General features: G+C 37.6%; 1 protein-coding gene across 2 annotated transcripts in view; it reads right to left on the reverse strand.

Annotated features, from left to right (window-relative positions):
* The window catches only part of LOC114652773 (limbin-like), a 197,653-nt gene that overhangs the window by 46,555 nt on the left and 129,071 nt on the right, over positions 1-22,027 (reverse strand). For both annotated transcript variants that reach the window (XR_007935127.1, XM_051928206.1), the window contains exons 13-15: positions 15,307-15,466; positions 5,946-6,409; positions 3,511-3,718 (exon numbers count right to left, since the gene is read on the reverse strand). Coding sequence is in view for 1 of the 2 variants with exons in the window: in XM_051928206.1 (XP_051784166.1) it covers positions 3,511-3,718; positions 5,946-6,409; positions 15,307-15,466 (832 nt within the window). In the remaining variant the exon portion in view is untranslated. The remainder of the gene's footprint in view (positions 1-3,510; positions 3,719-5,945; positions 6,410-15,306; positions 15,467-22,027) is intronic.

Here is a 22,027-nt window from a genome sequence, read left to right on the forward strand (position 1 = left end):
AGTGAATACTGTACTAAGCAAGTAAATACTATACTTTCAGCCTTGACTGTACCAAGCAGGCAGTTGAGGAGCTGGTGAGTATGGGAATGTGGACACAACTCACTCAATCCTCTCCAACTGCACCTCATTGGCTATTGTGTTGCCAGCGTTGAAAATACACGCATGCTACATTGTTTATACCAGTGATTCCCAAACTCAGTCCTGGGGACCCCCTGTGGCTGCAGGTTTTTGTTCCAACCAACTTGCGGTTTTCCTTGGACTCTTAGCCTCATTAAGTGAGTTATTATTTCCCAGTTTCTGTGTTCTGGAGTCAATTTAGAAATTACAAACTAATTTTGGCAGATTTCTATCCATCCACCCATTATCCAACCCGCTATATCCTAACTACAGGGTCACAGGGGTCTGCTGGAGCCAATCCCAGCCAACACAGGGCGCAAGGCAGGAAACAAAGCCTGGGCAGGGCGTGCACACACACATACACACCCACAGACCAAGCACACACTAGGGACAATTTAGGATCGCCAATGCACCTAACCTGCATGTCTTTGGACTGTGGGAGGAAACCCACACAGACACGGGGAGAACATGCAAACTCCACGCAGGGAGCACCCAGGAATTGAACCCAGGTCTGCTAACTGCAAGACAGCAGCGCTACCCACTGCGTCACCGTGCCGCCCCAGATTTTTATTAAAATGTAATAAGCAGTTATATGGGGATATTTCGTTTTTTTAAGTCGTTAATATTATTTTCAACCTAATTTATGTTCTGCTTTCCCAGGTGTTTTGGATATTTAATTCATTATTTACTAATTAGCGGGTCTGGCACTGAAGTCATAGCAGCTTTCATCATCCTGGATGTCTGCTATGCTGGTTGTTAATTGTCACTATGAAGGGAGCAAACTACACAGGAAAAGGGGAAAACAATAGGAAAACAACAAAATAGTGTTAAGCATTTATAGCTTTAGGAAAAAAATAGAAATATTTCTAAATGTCTTATAAATGTAAAAACCATACTGTTGTTTTACTGAATCCAGAATAAGAGAATAATAAAAAGACCAGCTAATTAAATGAGATCAGTTGTTATCGATTATTACCACCGATTGTGAATCTGGTTGGAACAAAAACCTGCAGCTACAGTGGGTCCCCAGGACTGAGATTGGGCACCACTGGTTTATACAATGATAAGGACTACGTAGAATATCCACACAAGATTTCTCATACAGTACATACAGTTTAAATGCCATCGAAACAGCACTTTTGCACTGAACAGCAGGAAGACACTATACCTGCAAACATTTTGATGCTGAGGCAACTTCAGAACACATCGGGAAAGAAACAAGGAACATTAAATTCACTAAGGTAAGAAAAAAGGCTTAAAAGTGATACTGTACAATATAGATTGGCAATATCTGTTATATCCGAATTTTTAATCCAAAATGGCTGCAGTGACCAATTCTACTCAACTTTGCATTTATCTGAGGTAGCATGAGCCCGTATTACCTCTGAATAGGGGTTGTACTGTATATATATATATATATATATATATATATATATATATATATATATTTTTTTTTTTTTTTTTTTTTACAGAATACATGATTGCTGCATGCCATACTTAGAGTTATGGCTTCTGAGAAGTAACAGTGCTATTTATATCCATGCTTCAATCCCGGTGAAACATAAACATTAAAGATGTTCAGGAAAAAAATGTTAAATATTCAGAATTGGAGCTTACAGAATTTGTGATTTTTCTAGATATTGAACACAAAGACCATGGTAAAATTAATATAAAAATTCTCCACATAAACTGATCACAAACCATCTTGCATAAAATGAGCTCATTTGTCAATATACATTTTTAGATACAGCTTTCTGGGTTGCATTTTTGAAAAATGATAAAGACGCTCATGTTTATCTTGTAGTTACTTAGCTTATTTCACCATAATATGCAGGGTTACCTGGTTTATTCTACCATGATACAAGAGCTTCATATAATATGCTTAACACATCTCTGGAACTCAAAAATAACAAATGAGGAAAACTACAGAAGTTTTTAAATAATTCTCTTTTTTACACTTAGAACATCCAATTTTTTTCTGAAAAACCATACATGACTTATAGTTTATGTACCAAAATACACAACCAATTCCTGAAACAACCAGCTACACTAATACAGTACTGGTGCTATTTGCTGCCTCACAGTCCCAGAGTGCTTTCTTCAGTTCTGAGACTAGTTAACTGATATAAGTTAGCTGATGACTATAGCTAACTGATTATTGTAAATTGTATTGGTAACAGTAAATGTGAGTGTACTTTGGAAAGCACTTGTATCACAAGAATACTTTCCTACCTTGCATGCAAAACTGTCTGGACAGGCTGTGGCTCTCTGTGACACTTTGGAACAAGTTTTTGCAAATGGAATGTCTAAACAAGATATCTTTTGTTACCAATACAAAAAAAGTGTTATGGTAATTCAGAAAGGAAAAGTGAAACAGTAAACTATGGAATTACCATTACTGTCTATACTAGGAAACATTTCCACGGGAGCAGGGTCACTTAAAAACTGTATTCTAAAGCCCCGGATCAAAGACCCTGAAACTGGAGGTTCCTCCATAAGTACTTTATATTTACATCAACTGTTTGGCTTTTGAAAATATATTGATATGAAAGTTTATGAATAGCGCTGCTGCCTCGCAGTTGGGAGATCTGGGGACCTGGGTTCACTTCCTGGGTCCTCCCTGCGTGGAGTTTGCATGTTCTCCCCGTGTCTGCGTGGGTTTCCTCCGGGCGCTCCGGTTTCCTCCCACAGTCCAAAGACATGCAGGTTAGGTGGATTGGCGATTCTAAATTGGCCCTAGTGTGTGCTTGGTGTGTGTGTGTGTGTTTGTGTGTGTCCTGTGGTGGGTTGGCACCCTGCCCAGGATTGGTTCCCTGCCTTGTGCCCTGTGTTGGCTGGGATTGGCTCCAGCAGACCCCCGTGACCCTGTGTTCGGATTCAGCGGGTTGGAAAATGGATGGATGGAAGTGTATGAAAATCACTGAAAACATTACATAAAATAGATACAATGATTTATGATAACACACACAATTTGCCATATCATCAAAATTTTAATATTTAATTGAAACAGATTAATGTACATTTGTCTTCTATCAATTATTGAATCATTATAAGTTCAGCTCCAGCTGCCAAACTATATCTGTGCTTCTAAAAAAACAAAGGCTATCAAAAAACATTGCATTCAATGTATAAATATAATCTAAAATAGTCTGTTGAATCAACAAAACTATTTTGAATGCAGATATCAGCGCATACTCACAACCATCCTCCCTGCTCCTATAATAATTTTCAACAAAAGAACATGGGCATCACAAGCAACACTAATTTGTATATTCCATTTTTACCCTAGTTATTATTAAGCACAGTCATTGAGTGGCACTTATTTACTAGCAGACTAAAACAGCTATTTATTATGATTATGGTTTCATATAGCACATATAGACTGTTCATTACCTGCTTCCCATGTATCTCACTCTGACTATGTTCCATGTTTCTCAACATTTCTCTCCTCCATTCCGACAAATAACCTTTAAGCCTTGACCTGGCTTGAGCCTTTGGCAGGACTAAGCACTTGTCCACTTGGGAGAAACAGTTTTGAAACTCTAGCTTCATCTTCAGCAGATCATCCTCAGATAATGTAAGCTGTGCCTTACAGAGACTTCTAGTTTTCATACAAACAAAGAAATATTTTTATGACTACAGAAAATATAATTTTGTATACATTTTGTGTCTTCTTAAAATTACACTATTCTTTAATTTCAAAACTGTAGAAAAAGTATTACTTCACAAACCATGAGCAACTCAGTGATGAACTTGTTTAATAATGGAAATGGGAGACAACAAGAGCCAAAAATATATAATGCAAAAACAGACATGAAAATTTCTACTGCTATTCACTATGAAAAAAAAACAAAACAGATATCAATCTGGAAGAAATTCTGGCACATCATGTATTTGTTTGCATTAGGTTACATTATATTATACTGAACTACTTAAAGTTACATAAATTAATCAAAAAGTGATATAATGTGGTAATTTGACTATAACAGATAATTTATGTGAATCTAATGTGATGTAGCACAGCAAATTAACAAATGAGTACATGTTCCTAACTATTATTGTATTTAATCAATGATGCAATATAAAGAAATTTGAAAATGTTTACTACTTGCAATAGCCTAGAGTTCTTTCCAGGTTTGGTTCCTACTGTACCTAGCACCAGTGCCTCAGGACCCTGCCCTGTATTAGTCTGGTTTGAGAATATTATGTATAATGTTCACTTGTTGAAACATTAAACTCATTTACAATTCTTTTACAATTTTAGGTCTGTCATATAATCAGGACCTTTAACTACAACATAATGAAAAAAGTTTAATGACAAGTTCTAGTTCTTAATTTTGAAAATTAAAAAATACTGTTTTTCCAGTTTTGTGCAGATTTTAGTGTACAGTATAGGCATTAAGAATTGCATGCTAATGCAGTGATTAGCCCTGCTACCATACCAATCTAGAATTCTGAATTTGATTTTCAACCCTTTTAGATTCTGTGTGGAGTACGTACACATTTATGACCTGGGGCCCCAATTTTCTAACCAATCCAAAGGAGGTCTACGTTCAATTGGCATTGGAACCATTCCTGCCATATTTAAAATGCTAATATGTGAGACTCTGGCCCTTAAATACTCAGAACTGGATTAAACATGCTGGAAAAACATACAAAAGATGTATTTAATAAAGGAAATGTCTATGATTTTGGAGTCTATATCTTGATGTTTAAATGGTGAAGACTGCCTTTCCTATATTCCTAAAACAATTATATCAATAGTCATAGTATGATGTTTATAAATAATATATATAAATCAAACAACATTTATAAAACATAACATTGACAGGACAAAATGTTTAAAAAAGGGTTAAAAGAACTAGGCCAAAGGTGCACTCCTTACTATTCACAACAGAATGAAGATAAAAAACAATGAAAGTATTTCACGTGATAAGCAGAGAAAAGCATTACATCTTGCCTGAAGAAGGGGCCTGAGTTGCCTCGAAAGCTTGCATATTGTAATCTTTCTAGTTAGCCAATAAAAGGTGTCATTTTGCTTGGCTTTTCTCTACATTCATAATGGCTAACACGGTACAACACCCTAGTACTACGTGATAAGCACTAACTGTCAACAGAACCCCTGAATTTGCAAAGCTCAAAATTAAATTTTGCCCCTACGGTTTTTGGAAGAAAAGAAGAATCATTATTCCCTGTAAAATGTAACTAGTGATTATAACAATGGAAGGGTATCAATGTGTAAAGAGTAATTATTCAATTAATTAAGGTACTATATTCTACGGCTTTCTTTTCCAGTTTCTTTAAACATTATTCTGTAGAGCTGATAGTTTTGAAACATAATGCAACTCCTGGCTAAAATGCTAAATATAGACTCAATGGTACGTAATTAATCTATCATATGTCCACCTGTTGAAAAATGTAAACAAATACTGTACATTCTGCACTTATGACTTGTAAATAGCTAGTAAAACAAATCATTAACTAAATACAAAAAATAATTTGAAATTGGCATAGTAAAAAATTAATTAAAAAAATGATTTATTCTTGTCAACCAGGTTCAAATTAGTCTAAAAGCTACTTTAAATTACTATTTCATGCAGATTTATTTTAATTGTAACCATATCCTGTTTAAATTGTTACTTATAGTATAATACTTATATTTAATATTTTCTTATTAACTTTGACATGGAGAAAAAGATTAATACTATAACAATAAATATCAAAACTATAAGCGTTTTAACATTTAAACGTTTTTTTAATTTTGATAATAAAAATCACACTGACAATCTGAAAGGAAACGAACAGTTTAAGAAAAACGATGTACATACTTGAAAATAGATTTTTCTCTCATTCTTAAGTCTTGCTGTTCTTTCACTTCTACGTCCAGCTGGTTTTGCAATGTCTCCCTAGTTTTCTGTAAAACTTTAACTGCAATTTTCCCTTCTTTGTGAAGTTTCTCTTGGGCTTCAGGTAGTGCACCAGTTATCAGTTCATGCTTCCATCCTATGTTTTGAACTGCATGTCTAGGTAAGCCTAATGACAACAGCTCTTGAGAAATTTTTGGTTGGATGCCTTTAATTTCAGTTATGGCACTCTGAAGCAACCGCATGATAACCTTTCTGATGTCAGCAGCTGCCTCCTCATCAAGATTATTAATTAAATCCCCAAGTTCAACATACTGTAACAGAAGAAGCTTTTGCCAGCAATTGAGGTAGTTAACCAGGTCCTGGCACTCTGCTGACGTTTTATGAATGACAGAAAGCTCTTGCCTTTTCTGGTATTGTTCTTGAAGCTAAAACATAACAGATATTTAAGTTAGACAAACAAACAATTCATTCACACAAACAATTTATTACCCTGATAGGTTTGATAAGGTGCAAAAAAATTGGTAGATACAGTATTCAGTGATACAAAGCCCCAAATGATCTTGCAATTAATTCTCAAAAATTATGTGAAAGAATACTCATATCTGTGATTTACTAAAATTTTAGCAATTCCTCTTCCAACTTCATCCAGTCCACGGACAAGAGTTTTTGGCTGGCAGCCACTTAATTCATGTATGTGCCTAAACTGATGGAAGAGTAATTTTATATATATCTTTTCGATTCATTAAATGTAATGTCATGTACATCTATTTCAGCTTGTATAGTCTGCTATTATTTTTGGCAAATGCAGAGACAATGTTAAGTACCAACAGCAGAATTAATTCTTTTAATTTAAGACAGTATAGATAAAGGTTGTAAAAAAATGGATCTGAACATCCTGAAATAAATAATAATAAATGAAAGGTAAAGTAAAATAAACTAAGTGAATAAAGAAAATAATAAAAAATAAAAAAACTTTTACAAATAAATCCTTCACAAAATTGGGGGTCAGGCAAAGAATAAGGGGAGGTTGAGAAAAGAGTGAAGGTTTGGAAAAGCAAGCATCAATTTTTCCCATATTGTGTGACAAAGGATTTGTAAACATATTTATCCATTTAGTATTTTCTATTTGAACGCTTATGCTGTAACAATACATTTTCAAAGTCAAAATAAACAATTTTCTGTAGAAATCTGATTGAAGGAGAAAAACTCAAAAGAGTTTGCATAAATATTTAAGCCTTGGTGCTTTGGAAGCTCCAGGTTTACACATATTAATCACAAATGACAGAAAAGTGCCAGTCATTTGACCAAAATTAAACATAATTAGGTACTACCTGTGAGTCCTTTATATCTCTCTGGATATAAAAAGTACCCTTTGTAAGGGTCATAGTCTTGTTGGACAATCACTGCAAAAATAAAGAAAAAGGAGCATTCTGCTGATTTGAGAAACAAAGTCACTGACATGCACAAGGCAGGAAATGGATACAAAAAATATCAAGGAGTTTGAATGCCCCGTTAAGCACTGTTGGATCCATTATCAGAAAGCGGAAGAGTCATCACAGCACCCAGACTCTTACTAAACTAAACATCAGAACAAGATATTGACAGGTGAGAGAGGCTTTTAAAAATCCAACAGTCACTCTTAGAAGTCTGCAATGCTGTTTGGCTGAAAGAGCATTGAAGGTTCATGGGTCCACAACTTCAAAACTCTCCATAAAATAGGACTCTATTGGAGGGTAGCAAGAAAGAATCCATTCCTTAAGAAGGACCGCATAAAAGCATGTATGCAATTGCTACAAAGCATGAGAAAGACCCAGTTAAGATGTGAGAGGCTTTATGGTCAAATGAGACCAAAACAGAAGATTCTGGCCAGACTTCAAAGAGGTATGTGTGGCAAAAAACTCACAATGCCCATGCCTCAAGAAACACCACACTTACGATGAAATATGGTGGTGGCACCGTCATGTTATGGGGATGCTTTTCATGTCCTGGAACAGGGAATATTGTCAGAATTGAAGGAACAAAGGATGGACACAAATACCACAAAATACTGCCGGGGAGCTTCTTCCAGTCTACAATGAACCTTTGGCTTGGGAGAGGATTCAGCTTTTAACATGACAACATAAGGCCAAAACGACACTGGAATGGCTCAAAAAAAAGAAAGGTGAATGTCATGGAATGGTCAAGTCAAAGTCCTGATCTTAACCCTGTTAAGAATCTGTGGCAAAATTTGAAAACTGCTGCCCAGAGACTTCATCCCATCCACCAAGAGAATCTCTATGAATAACTCCAGAACAATGTGCAAAAGTACACATACTTACCCCAAAAGAATTAAGGCGGTTATTGTAGCAAAAGGGTTCTCAGCAAAGTATTAATGTATAGAGCTTCAATACTTATGCAAACACTAACTTTTGAGTTTTTCTTCTTCAGTTGAATATCTGCAGAAAATGGTTCGTTTTGACTTTGGAAATGTATTGTTACAGCATAACAGTTGACATTAAAAATACCGAATGGATATATATGTGTACAAGTCTTTTGTAATATAGAAAATTGCCTGCATGAAGCAACTCAGCTCCGAGTGGTCCAATTTCACTCATATTTGGCACAATTATTCTTTAAGAAAATTTGTCATGAAAGGTCATCATTGAGCTATCTCAAATACATGGCACTGTACATATTTTTGGAATTAAAGAAATCCATTTAAAAAGCACTGGAGAATTTTAGATATCATCTATCTTAAAACAGAAACATTGCGTGCAGCCTCAATTACTGATTAATTTGCTGTTTCAAATTTACATCAGGAGAAATTATTTGAGCTTGTACATTTTGTATATTTTCCTCTTTTACACTTCTGTTAGACACTTGATGGTAAAACTGGTACTCCATATAAATTAATGAAATGTCCACTGTTGTATGCATGGGTAAAAATTTAACATCATTTCAGCAGCTTGCACAAACCTCTGCTACATCAACTCACTTCTCCTTTCACTTGAAGACTTATCAGGTAAGTATAATGTTCTTTGTAAATTGAAAAGTGAAAATGTAAGGAAGGAGAGAAAAAAGTTAATTAACTTATCTAAAAGTTAATTAAAGAGGAATGGACCTCCCTAAGCACAGCTCTGTAATTCACCATGCATATACCAAAAAAAACATACTCAGAATTTATGTTATACTTAAATACCTTAGGGATACATAATGTATTATAATGACTCTACAATGTAATTTATTGCCTAAGTGCCATAATGACTTTCTGTCCATTAATGTTCAATGTAGACAACTATTTTAGCTTTAAACTGCAATTAAGATTTTACCTGTCTATCAAGTCCTTCTTTAAAAAAATGTATGCTTAAGAAAATGAAGATACAATTAGCTATAATGCCTCCCAGAGCCAGCAACTAAAAAGAAGTTAGAATCTGGCATCTGTGAAAGCTATGTAAACTACCAGAAGTCTATCTGAGCATGGATTTCATATGTAAAATGCTATTCAAAACATTTTTTAACAGTATGTACTCTACTAATACATGTAATTACTTTATATTACCACTGTTATTTTGGATATTATCCATTACTACAAAATATTTAATAAACAAAAATATGATATCTGTCTCTCTGAGTAAATTTATAAAAATAAAATACTCCAACTTTTAAAACAGTTAACTAAGTCTTTGAATGCATGAGAATGCTATGCCATGCATACATTTTCTAATTTGTTTTATCTTGGCCAAGTATGTAATAAAATTCAACATAAGAAGCTTTTATGAATACGGCTAACAACACAGGCACTGTTTTAATTTAAAAAAAAAAATGTTGCTTTATTTGAACATGCTTCCACACATATGAGTCTGCTGCATGTATCAGATTAGGAACCTAAGTCTACAGATCTATAGCCAGTGTTTATCACTCAAGTAATATTGTCAGTCATTGCTGTTGCACAGACCCAGCACTACATATTTGCACCTTATGCTGTTGTCAAGGGAAACAGGTCTGTTTTGGTATGATAGAGATGTGACTGGAGCAAACTTAATGAAGATCTGCGTGCTAGTGAAGTGAAATCATAGGAAGGAAAACAGTTTTACATTTCATTTGAGTATAATTAAAAATATGTTATGTATTTTAATCAGCTGTTAAATAACAGCAAGTGAGCCAACTATAACAAGAAAGCTGAAAACCACCACCACTGAATAAGCTGCTGAAGCGAAAAAGAAAGAAGCAGAAGAATAACAGATACTTTAAGACACATTTATACAGTTGCTGCCAATGCAGGAAACTATCAACTTTCAGCACAACAAAGCACATGAATTCCAAATCACTTATTGTGTCCAAAATAAGGTTGTCCTACTTTCAACCAACTAGACTACTAGAAATATGTGAAAGAGTTATTCTATGTGAAGAAATGGCATAAATCTCTCTAACAGCTCCCATGCCTTCAGTTTCCTTTGAAGGTCTAGGTCTCTAAAGCAGCCCTATTGCTGGTTGCTACTCAGCCTTTGACTGTGAGCCATCCTCTGTCAACTACAGTTGTGCTTGAAAGTTTGTGAACCCTTTAGAATTTTCTATATTTCTGCATAAATATGACTGAAAACATCATCAGATTTTCACTCAAGTCCTAAAAGTAGATAAAGAGAAACCAGTTAAACAAATGAGACAAAAATATTATACTTGGTCATTTATTTATAAGGAAAATGATCGAATATTACATATTTGTGAGTGGCAAAAGAATGTGAACCTTTGCTTTCAGTATCTGGTGTGACCCCCCTTTGCAGCAATAACTGCAACTAAACGTTTCCGGTAACTGTTGATCAGTCCTGCACACTGGCTTGGAGGAATTTTAGCACATTCCTCCGTACAGAACAGCTTCATTTCTGGGATGTTGGTGGGTTTCCTCACATTAACTGCTCGCTTCAGGTCCTTCCACAACATTTCAATTGGATTAAGGTCAGGACTTTGATTTGGCCATTCCAAAACATTAACTTTATTCTTCTTTAACCATTCTTTGGTAGAACAACTTGTGTGCTTAGGATTGTTGTCTTGCTGCATGACCCAGCTTCTCTTGAGATTCAGTTCATGGACAGATGTCCTGACATTTTCCTTTAGAATTCTCTGATATAATTCAGAATTAATTTTTCCATCAATGAAGGCAAGCCGTCCCGGCCCAAATGCAGCAAAACAGGCCCAAACCATGATATTATCACCACCATGTTTCACAGATGGGATAAGGTTCTTATGCTGGAATGCAGTATTTTCCTTTCTCCAAACATAACGCTTTTCATTTAAACCAAAAAGTTCTATTTTGGTCTCATCCGTCCACAAAACATTCTTCCAATAGCCTTCTGGTTTGTCCACGTGATCTTTAGCAAACTGCAGACAAGCAGCAATATTTTTTTTGGAAAGCATTGGCTTTCTCCTTGCAACCCTGCCATGCACACCATTGTTGTTCAGTGTCCTCCTGATGGTGGACTCATGAACATGAACATTAGCCAATGTGAGATAGGCCTTCAGTTGCTTAGAAGTTACCCTGGGGTCCTTTGTGACCTCGCCGACTATTACACGCCTTGCTCTTGGAGTGATCTTTGTTGGTCGACCACTCCTGGGGAGGGTAACAATGGTTTTGAATTTCCTCCATTTGTACACAATCTGTTTGACTGTGGATTGGTGGAGTCCAAACTCTTTAGAGATGGTTTTGTAACCTTTTCCAGCCTGATGAGCATCAACAACTCTTTTTCTGAGGTCCTCAGAAATCTCCTTTGTTCATGTCATGATACACTTCCACAAACGTGTTGTGAAGAGGAGACTTTGATAGATCCCTGTTCTTTAAATAACACAGGGTGCCCACTCACACGTGATTGTCATCCCATTGATTGAAAACATCTGACTCTAATTTCACCTTCAAACTAACTGCTAATCCTAGAGGTTCACATACTTTTGCCAATCACAAATATGTAATATTCTATCATTTTCCTCAATAAATAAATGACTAAGTATAATATTTTTGTCTCATTTGTTTAACTGGTTTCTCTTTATCTACTTTTAGGAATTGACTGAAAATCTGATGATGTTTTAGGTCATATTTATGCAAAAATATACAAAATTCGAAAGGGTTCACAAACTTTCAACTGTAGAAAGTCTTTTAATTTTCTTCTGGCTCTCTACCGCCTCACTCTCTCTCTGTCTTTCCACAAGGAAGGTCAACCATTCTTGGAGCCTATCAATTTCCTTGTCTTCTATTGCAATTGGGAAGCAAAATTATAACATCCACTACCATTATGTACTTTCTGCAATGTTATTGCTAACTCCACCAAGGACGGTCGCAAGACCAGTTGCCAAAGGAGGACGGTTGTCATTCAGCCAAAATAACCCGAATTAGGAAACTGGGTAAACCAGTCAAGAAACCGTATGGAAAATGAAATTGAACCAAATTCAAGCACTTTTGCTACCACATCCGGGACAACTGATATACCAGCACTTCAGACCCAGGGTGCTGATAAGAAATACCTAACTGGCTGAAATAAGAAACTCATTAACCCAAAAATTAAGAATCGAGTAGCCGTGTGGAATGTATGAACTGAACATCACATTGGACAAAAGGAAGTCATCACGTAAGAACTATCGAAATGCAAAATATTGATTGCAGTATTATAAGAAATGAGTGTCACTGGATCCAGGACAACAACTGCTCAACTACCAACTACTGACAAAACAATGACCCATCTCTACTCTGAAGGCGAGAAACAAGAAGCAGGTGTAGGATTTATGGTGGATAGCCGAGCTGTCAAAAGCATATTCAGTTTTCAGCCAATATTCAGCCTGCTGGCAGCACTCACTGTTGATGACATCATTAAGACCCACATTCTCTCAATTTATGCATCAATTGAGGCCAGCACTAACATAGCCAAGGATGAATTTTATACACAGCTTCAAAATGTGTTGAACTCAATTCCTACAACCGTGATGACCATCCTGGCTGGTGATTTCAACACCCATGGGAGGCAATGATGGGTAAATTTGGAAATGTAGAAACCAATGATAACAGTATGTGACTGTTGTTTTTTGCCACATCAAACACCAACTCACATGGCGCAACCCATCTGGGAAAGATTCAGCAGTATTAGACAGCGTTTTGATGAGTTCATGATTCCAATCATCACTTCAGGATGTACGCGCCATGAGCGGACCAGACTGTGGATCCAACCATTACCTTGTCCAGGCCACAGTGAGGCTATGCCTTCAATGATCCAAGAGCAAACAATCACCTCAAGCCAAGATTGATTGGTCGCAATTGTTGGACCCTGACTGAAAGCGAGAATTCCAACTGGCCTTTTCCAACTATTTAGCAGCATTGGAGCCACTGGACGATGTAAACGCCACAGAAAAGAAAAGATCTGAAACCATCCTAGAATGCGCCAAACCACTGTGCCCCATCGCCCACCATAGAAAGCAACCCTGGATCTCAGACCAGTGCCTAGACCTGGAAGCAAAACAAAAACAGGCAAAGACCAATCGTGAACTCTATCGGCAGCTAAACTGGGAGGTTCACCCGAAGATGAGAGCAGAACTGAAACAAAGTGGCAGATAATCTAGAGGAAGCAGCATCCAAACATGAGTACTGCATCCTTTACCGCACTCTCAGAAGGTTAAGCGGCAAGACCAAATTGACCAATGATAACATCAGGAAGATGGATGGATCCTTTGTGAGATCACCAAGTGAATGATTGCAATGGTGGGGGGAATTCTTTCAAGAACTCCAGCAGCTCGCCCACCTATTAATCCACCTGAAACTCCATTCACTACCAGTGAACCAGGAACTGAAGAAGTGAAAGCAGCCGTAAAATTGCTGAAAAATGGTAAGGCAATGGAGCAGACCAGGTCACCACAGAGGCAATTAAAGCTGAAGGAGGCGTTCTACTGCATTGACTCCATGCAGTGCTCCAACTGATCTGCTGTATGGAACAAGTGTCATCTGTGTGGAAGAAAGCAATCATTAAGCCAATCCACAAAAAAGGTGACAACCGCGGACTGCCATTGTCTTCATCAACTTCAAACTGGCATTTTACGGTATCCACTATGGAAGACACTGAAGACAGAACTAGTGCTGCCTGAAGTCATCAGGATCCTCCAGGCATCATACAATGGCTTGACTAGCCACATACAGATCTGAAACAATCTATCTGAGACCAGAGTTCACCAAAGAGACGTGGTGTCTCCCACTCTTATTCGATACAGTGGTCGATGCCTTCATGATGTAATCATGAGGAGGGTAGGTGTGGAGTGCAATATGATGAGGATTATTTTCTGACAGACCTGATGTTCGCTGAAAACAGCGCCATATTTGCAAACAATGCTGAGGCGACTGACATTCTCTACACTATCACCAGCACCACCCAGTCATACGGCCTAAAGATCAACACTGACAAGACCATGGTTCTAGCGACGGAACGAATGCAGTCCATTGTGCACCTTAAGGGACTACAGATAGAACAAGCCCAGGAATTCAAGTACCTGGGGTCACTGGTCCAAGAGAAGAAATTATCATCAACCGTGGAGATCCACAGTAGGATTAGACAGACCACTGTAGCATTTGCCTCACTCAAGTGGTGCCTGTGAAAGAAGACCAACATTACCCTAAACACCAAGATTTGTCTCTTACCCACACTCAAACTGCAGATTCTGTTCTATGGATCTGAAACGTGGACACTATTTTAATCTGACCTGGACCAATTCAAGGTATTTCAAATGTGATGCCTGCAACAGATTCTCCATATCTCAGTTTGCGTTTGTATCCCAAACTAAGTCATCCGGACAGCATGTGCGCAACCAGTGACTGTAGACAAGCAAATCCAGCAGCGGCGGCTCATATGGTTTGGTCATGTCTGCTGACTGGGCCCAGACCACACACCACATCGACTCCTGTGGATGAGGTCCCCCAAACAATGAAGAATACAACAAACTGCACCCAAGAAAACTAGGACCAAACATGTACTGCAAGACCTTGATCAGGCAAAGACAGTTCCCATGGAATGTAAAGCATGGAAAGGTATCTTGAGCAACATCTGAAACTCAACGGCACCTACAGCAGCGTATTGGTTGCATGGTCAACCACCACTTCAGTGTCACCAGCTAAGGATCAGAGAGAGAGAGAGACAGAAAGAAAGAAAGAGATCTTAATGCTACTAGTACATTAACAGTTTAACTTGCCAGGACCAGACTTACAGTAGCTTCTATGATTTGGAAAGATCACAGTGAAAGGTGGCATACTGTATGTGATATATGGGTAATGGGTAAATTAGCTTTTATTTGCCCATTTACTTTTAGACACCAAAACAATTACCTTTTCATAAATCTGGCTCCTTCTTTTCTTAATAAGATTACAGTGTAATGTTTTTTTTTCTCGGCTCAAGGCTTCTTCAAATTTTTGTTTGACCTGTAGAAGGTTATTTGTAGTTTTCCCAAAGAGAGACTCTCCAACATCTTCTGGCAAGAATCCTTCACTGAAATAAGTAAAAAAAAATACTGTACTGCACTTATTTGTACAACTAATCAGGGCTCTGAAATTAACAAGCAAATTCAAGATGCACATGTGCAATGTATGACATATTTTTTCGTGTGTTTCTTTTTTAGGCAGCCACTTTATGAGAAACCATAAAGTACTACTAAGGTAACCCCACCCTTAAAGCTGCCTATAGAAAAGCACCATATGTCAAAAGAAAAGAAGTCAATTGATAACAGTATCATTACTGTATATGCTTTCGTTGTGGTCCTTAAGTGGAATGAAATAGTTGTGAAATGTAATATAAAGTGAACATGACATCATAATTTAATAACCAAATATGACAAAGAGTATACAGTAAATAAGCACAAAATCAGACACATATTGTTTTTAAGACAAACCCAATAGAAATGACAGGCATGGCTTGTGGTGTTGTGGGTCCACAGCTCTACCAGCAAAGGCCACTTTTTGTTTAAATGAATAATCACCGCACTCGCGGCGTTGCAAAGGGCGTGGTAGTGTGGCTGAAGCGGTTTTCGGGTGGATTCGTGCTGTGGACGTGTCTCACCTAAATGCACAGGTGAGGGATGGTCCGCAGCGTAATTGATCCCGGGAACTGTTGATTGCCACAGCTGCCACGTCCATTATATATAGAGAAGCCCGAGACGGTTAGAGGAGAAAAGAGAAGGAAACGGAGGTTGCAGAAGGAAGCAGGAAGGGTGCGAGTGAGAGTAAGCCGGTGAAGGAAAGCGAGAGAGAGCAGGCTCACGGCAGCTGAGCAGGCAGCCTGGGTGTTTGGCCAACACCCGGGTAAGTAGTAGAGGTGGTCACTCCGTAGAGTTTAGTATGAAGGACGGGAGTGACCAGGAGACGAGTGACTCTCCGCTTAAGGCCGTGGAAGGCAGCGGGAGTCGGGACTTGGGACGTGGTGTCCCCAACGTGAGAGCCTTGGTCGTTGTGGAATCCCAAGTCACAGTCAGGGGAAGCTGACCGGAGCCAAGGATCGGAAAGGTGACTGACAGTAGTAGAGTCAGGCACAGAGAAGGTCAGCTGCAGAGAGAGCGTCTCGCCTGTTGCTGGACCCGCATGGGAGAAGCAGGTGAGATGCTAATGGAAAAGAAGCACTGGACTTGTCATTTGTGTAACTGTTTTAAAAGACAGCTTCCTGAACAACATTTTAACCTCGGTTTTAAAAGATTGTGTTTTTGTATTTTAACCTCCACAATGACACTCGTTTTTAATGGATTATTTATTTATTGGATTTATTGAACTTTGAATGCACAGCACTTTATTTGAACACTCATTTGTTTTTGTTGATTGGCTGTAAATAAAAGCACTTTTGTACTTTGTTACATCATCCCCTTGTTCTAATGTTATTGCCTCACTGTCTCGCTTATCGGTGACATTACCGACGGTGTTGGGTTCCAGGGCTCCTTGATAGAAGATGGGAGCATGGAGCTGAACCTGCATCGTCACATATCTTAAAACAAAAGTACACTTTTCTAAAGAATAGGTTGTTCTCCTTATAGATGTTTACTAATACACAGAATGCAGCTTGTAAACATCATAGCTTTTTGCATTAAAAGTTAAAGTAGAACACAATTATCTGGCTATAATTGTGTCAAAAAATAAAACTGAAGCTTGAATGTACAACTGACGAAAAGCACAAAAAGTAAAGGTTGAGTGAACAATATAAACAAATGACAATCATTAGCATATAATAATAATAATAATACAGCTTTTCTGAGGCAAAATCACAAAGAAAATCGCCTCATGTACCAAATCTTATTACCAAGACTGCAAAACAATACATGTATGCTCATTTTTTGCCTACCATTTAGTTACCAATTTTGAAACACACATTATTCAAAACATTACACACGGTTCTATACATTACACACAGTTTACAAAATGAAACCATGTTGTGTGTTCAGGGGAACACATAGCCAATCAAAATGCAACTCATTGGTTAATTGGCTACACCCATTCTCAGGTGTGAGAACACTCACAACTAATTTCTCCACTTAGCAGAGCATGAGCAACAGGTTCATTATCTTGCTTTGGACAACAATGGAGCCAAATATTGCTCAGAGAGGAAGAGGTGTGAGAGGTTGATCTTGTAGTCAACCATGGTTTGAGCATGAGGGAAGAGCCCAGCCAAATGTTTTTTCGCCTTTTGGTGTCTAGTGTCATCTGAACATTCAGAAATGAAGACAGTTAAGTAACCAACAGACTTCACGGTGCTATGATACTTATTTACATCACTACATACAGTACTAATACAACATTTATTGTTGATCTATGATGTATTATTGCCTAGAGACAAAAATCACAGTAAATGTACAACATTTCATTTCGAGTTGCTAAACATCTTATACCCTAACCATTCACATCATGGTTATGCAGAATTGAAAGATGGCCACTTGATGGCAGAAGAAACCAGCTCTTTACCCTACAGCAGGAGGAGCAAATTGTGAATACGGTCTTGGCAAACAACAGCATTTGACTGAGGGAACTTCAAAATTATATTCTCTCAGACACCACCTCTTTGAGTAATATCAGACGGGTCAGTATGTCAGCATTGTCCCATCTGCTTCAATGGCATCAAATCAGAATGAATCAGCTGTACAGAGTGCCATTTTGGAGGAACTCTGTCAGTGTAAAAGAAATATGCTATGAATCTGTGCAGGTGAGCCTTTCTTAGAATTTTTTGACATTGTTGTCATAGTTAGTGTATATTGTAACAGTGCATTGTTACACCATACAATATTGACTGCTCCACATCTGTTTACAGTTTTCTATAATGCTCTTGCCTTATCTGTTGTGCCATTATCAATGTTACAGAACAGTGAGAGGGTAACATTACTCTATATGCTGCCACGAGACAAAATGGGGTCTTATATCACCATGCTATTCTTGGCCCAAACAATACCAACTACATCATAACATTTCTTGACACCCTACACAACATTCTGATTCCTGATGACCATCAGAAGGGATCACAGCAGTCCAGGTTTGTCATCATCTGGAATAATGTGAGTTTCCACCGGTCTGTTATGGTCCGAAATTCAACCATCCACAAATATCTGTGCTGTATCTCCCCCCATATTCTCCATTTTCAAACCCAATTTGAAGAATTCTTCTCATCATGGAGGTGGAAGGTGTAGGATAGCCAGCCATATAGTTGTGTGCCACTTCTCAGGGCACTAGAGGAGGCCTGTGGAGATACAGATGCGGGGCCATTCCAGGGGTGGATACGTCCCGAATATACTTTCCTCACTGTCTTGCCAGGGAGAATATTTCTTGTGACGTAGATGAGGTGTTGTGGCCAGAGACAGGATGTTGCCTAATTGTATCCGTTTGTTGTTCATTTTTTTTTCTGTATCATTTTCTGCATCTTTGCCTAGAAGCATACAATACAGAATGTTCCTGCTCAAACACTGGTTTAATGTACTTGTTTTTGGAAAAATAATATAGTAATATGTTTTATTGACTACGTGCATATATTTTGAAGAAATATGAAGAATGCCAAGCATTACATATTAAAAATGCAAAATTAAGAGTTTTGAGGTCTTTTTCAACTTTGTGCTATTGTTTTCAGGGTCTGTGTGTAGAGACTTGCAAAAATGTGCTATAGTTTCAGACATTATGTGTAAGCAATCAGAAAAAGCTGTAGTAATCCAACTATGCATCCAGCAAGCATAAGTGTGTAAGGCAGGTGGGCATATGGAAACACTCAAAATATCCATTATTATCAATGATAACCCATTTCAATATAAAAAAATAATACAGCTTCCTGTAGAACTGTATGTCACATTGATCATCAACAAAAGACAAAGTCAGTCACTAAGAAAATCAGAATTGATCTACAGCAGGAATGTTTTACTCATGAACAACTCTATGTAAGGACCGACAGTCGGAGATCCTCAAGGCAGACTTCACTGCATTAATTAAAGACACAAAGGAGAGGTCCCCATCGGCAAAGATATTCATCTCGGGTCCACTCCCTCTCGTCAGACGATCAAACGAGTACTACAGTCGTCTGCTAGGTTTAAACAACTGGCTGCAGGGCTTCTGCAAGAATCAAGACATCGGGTTCATCAACAACTGGGACCTCTTTTGGGAAAGACCGCGTTTTTTCAAGCGAGATGGCCTGCATCCGAACAGCTTCGGCGCCCGGGTCCTCTCCGAAAACATATCCAAGGTAATTCGTTTGTCTTGACTATCTATCTCTGCTTTTAACCCCTTCCGAAATGCCACTCCTGTGCTTGGTCATGATAATTGTTTAATAAAATCTTCCATAAAAGTGCACAACATAAATACTGTAATAACCAATCTTAATGCACATAGAAAATCTAGGCAATACGGCATAAACACCAATAATTTAATTAAAGTTACTACTTTAGATGAACAATGTATTAAAACTATAAAAACAGATTATAGATTAAACAAAAAATATACACATAGCGGCGCTAATAAAAATAACTTAATTCCTGTTCCATTTATCAATAACGCACATAGTATTCATCTCTGCTCCTCCGAAACATTAAATATGGCACTATTAAATATTAGAGCTTTAACTAACAAGACGTTTTTTATCAATGATCTTATTAGTGATAAAAAAATAGATTTTATTGCACTAAGTGAAACGTGGCTTAGCTCAGATGGCGCAGCTGTTTTAATCGAATCTGCGCCTCCGGATTACAGTTTTACTCGTGCTGATCGCCAAGGAAAGAGAGGTGGCGGACTAGCAAACATTTACTCAAGCAGGTTAAAATGTAAAAATGTCAGTTTTGGTAAATTCAAGTCCTTTGAGTATCTCACCATTGTTATGCAGGGAGATTCTCACGTTCTAGTACTATCCGTGTATAGACCTCCAAAATTCAACGCGTCTTTCTTTGAGGAATTCTCTGACTTGATGTCAATCATAATTACAAACTATGACACACTCTTAATAGTCGGCGACTTTAATTTTCATATAGATAATCAATGTGACCAAAAAGTAAAAGAATTTATGAACCTCCTGGACTCTTTTGATTTGAGACAGCTCGTTAATCAGCCTACACATAAAGCAGGTCATACTTTAGACTTAGTAATTACTAAAGGACTAAAAGTTGATATAAAACAGGTCATTGATACGGGTCTATCAGACCATTTTCTTCTACTTTTTAATATAGAAATGATGATAGAAAACACTCATGAGAAGCATATTGTTAAAAAACGCTTCTTTGACTCATCAGCAGCTTTAAAACTTACAAACATTCTAACCAATCAGTCCATTTATAGTGCCAACTATAATAGCGAGGAGAATGTAAATAGTAAGGTGGAAAGATTTAATACTAAAGTGAGGGCTGCTGTTGACTTAGTTGCACCTGAAAAGACAGTTGAAAAATTTTCTAGCATTGTTATACCATGGAAGACCCAAAGAGTGTCTGATTTAAAGAGAACATGCCGTAGAGCTGAGCGTAAATGGAGGAAAACTAAACTAACTACTGACTATGAAATATTAAAAGTTAAAATAACAGAATACAATAACACAGTCCGTCTTGAGAGGCGCTGCTATTTCTCTAAGATTATAAATAACAATGCTAGTAATCCCAGAGTCTTATTTTCGACGATTGATCGTCTGTTAAACCCAGGTAACTCAAAGGAATGCCTCCTAAGTACTTCCAGTAAAACCTGTGAGGCTATCGCTGTATTTTTCAATCAAAAAATTAATGATATTAGAAATAACATAGTATATCTCCCCAACACTAAGGATCCTCCTAAACCCCAGTACTCCACAATAAACAAATTAAATTCTTTCACTAGGATAGATTTACCTGATTTACATAAAATAATTTCTCAAATGAAACCCTCCACCTGTGCCCTTGTCCCAATACCAACAAATTTTTTCAAAGAAGTATCGGGCGTGCTTATTGATAATGTTCTTGACATAGTAAATTCGTCATTAGATACGGGGGTCTTCCCAGACTGTCTTAAGACTGCGGTAGTTAAACCCCTACTTAAGAAAAATAATCTCGACCCCTCTGCTCTTGAAAATTATAGACCCATCTCTAACCTGCCTTTCTTAAGTAAAATTCTAGAGAAGGCAGTCATTATACAGTTAAATGAGCATCTCAATAAACATGCTATTCTTGATAAATTTCAGTCAGGGTTTAGAACAAATCACAGCACAGAAACTGCACTCGTTAAAGTAGTAAATGACTTGCGGGTAAATGCAGACAGAGGCCATTTATCTGTTCTCATCCTCTTAGATCTGAGTGCCGCATTTGACACCATTGATCATAATATTCTTAAGAATCGCCTTAGTCAATGGGTGGGCCTCTCTGCCAGTGTCTTAAATTGGTTTGAATCCTACCTGGCAGGAAGAAAATTCTTTGTTAGTTGTGGTAATTACAACTCAAAGACACATGATATCCTATACGGTGTTCCACAAGACTCTATCCTGGGTCTGCTGCTCTTCTCAATCTACATGCTTCCATTAGGTCAGATTATCTCGGGACATAACGTGAACTACCACAGCTATGCTGATGACACACAGCTGTATTTATCAATAGCA

The sequence above is a fragment of the Erpetoichthys calabaricus genome, chromosome 5, assembly GCF_900747795.2.
Source record: "Erpetoichthys calabaricus chromosome 5, fErpCal1.3, whole genome shotgun sequence".
Lineage (NCBI taxonomy): Eukaryota > Metazoa > Chordata > Cladistia > Polypteriformes > Polypteridae > Erpetoichthys > Erpetoichthys calabaricus.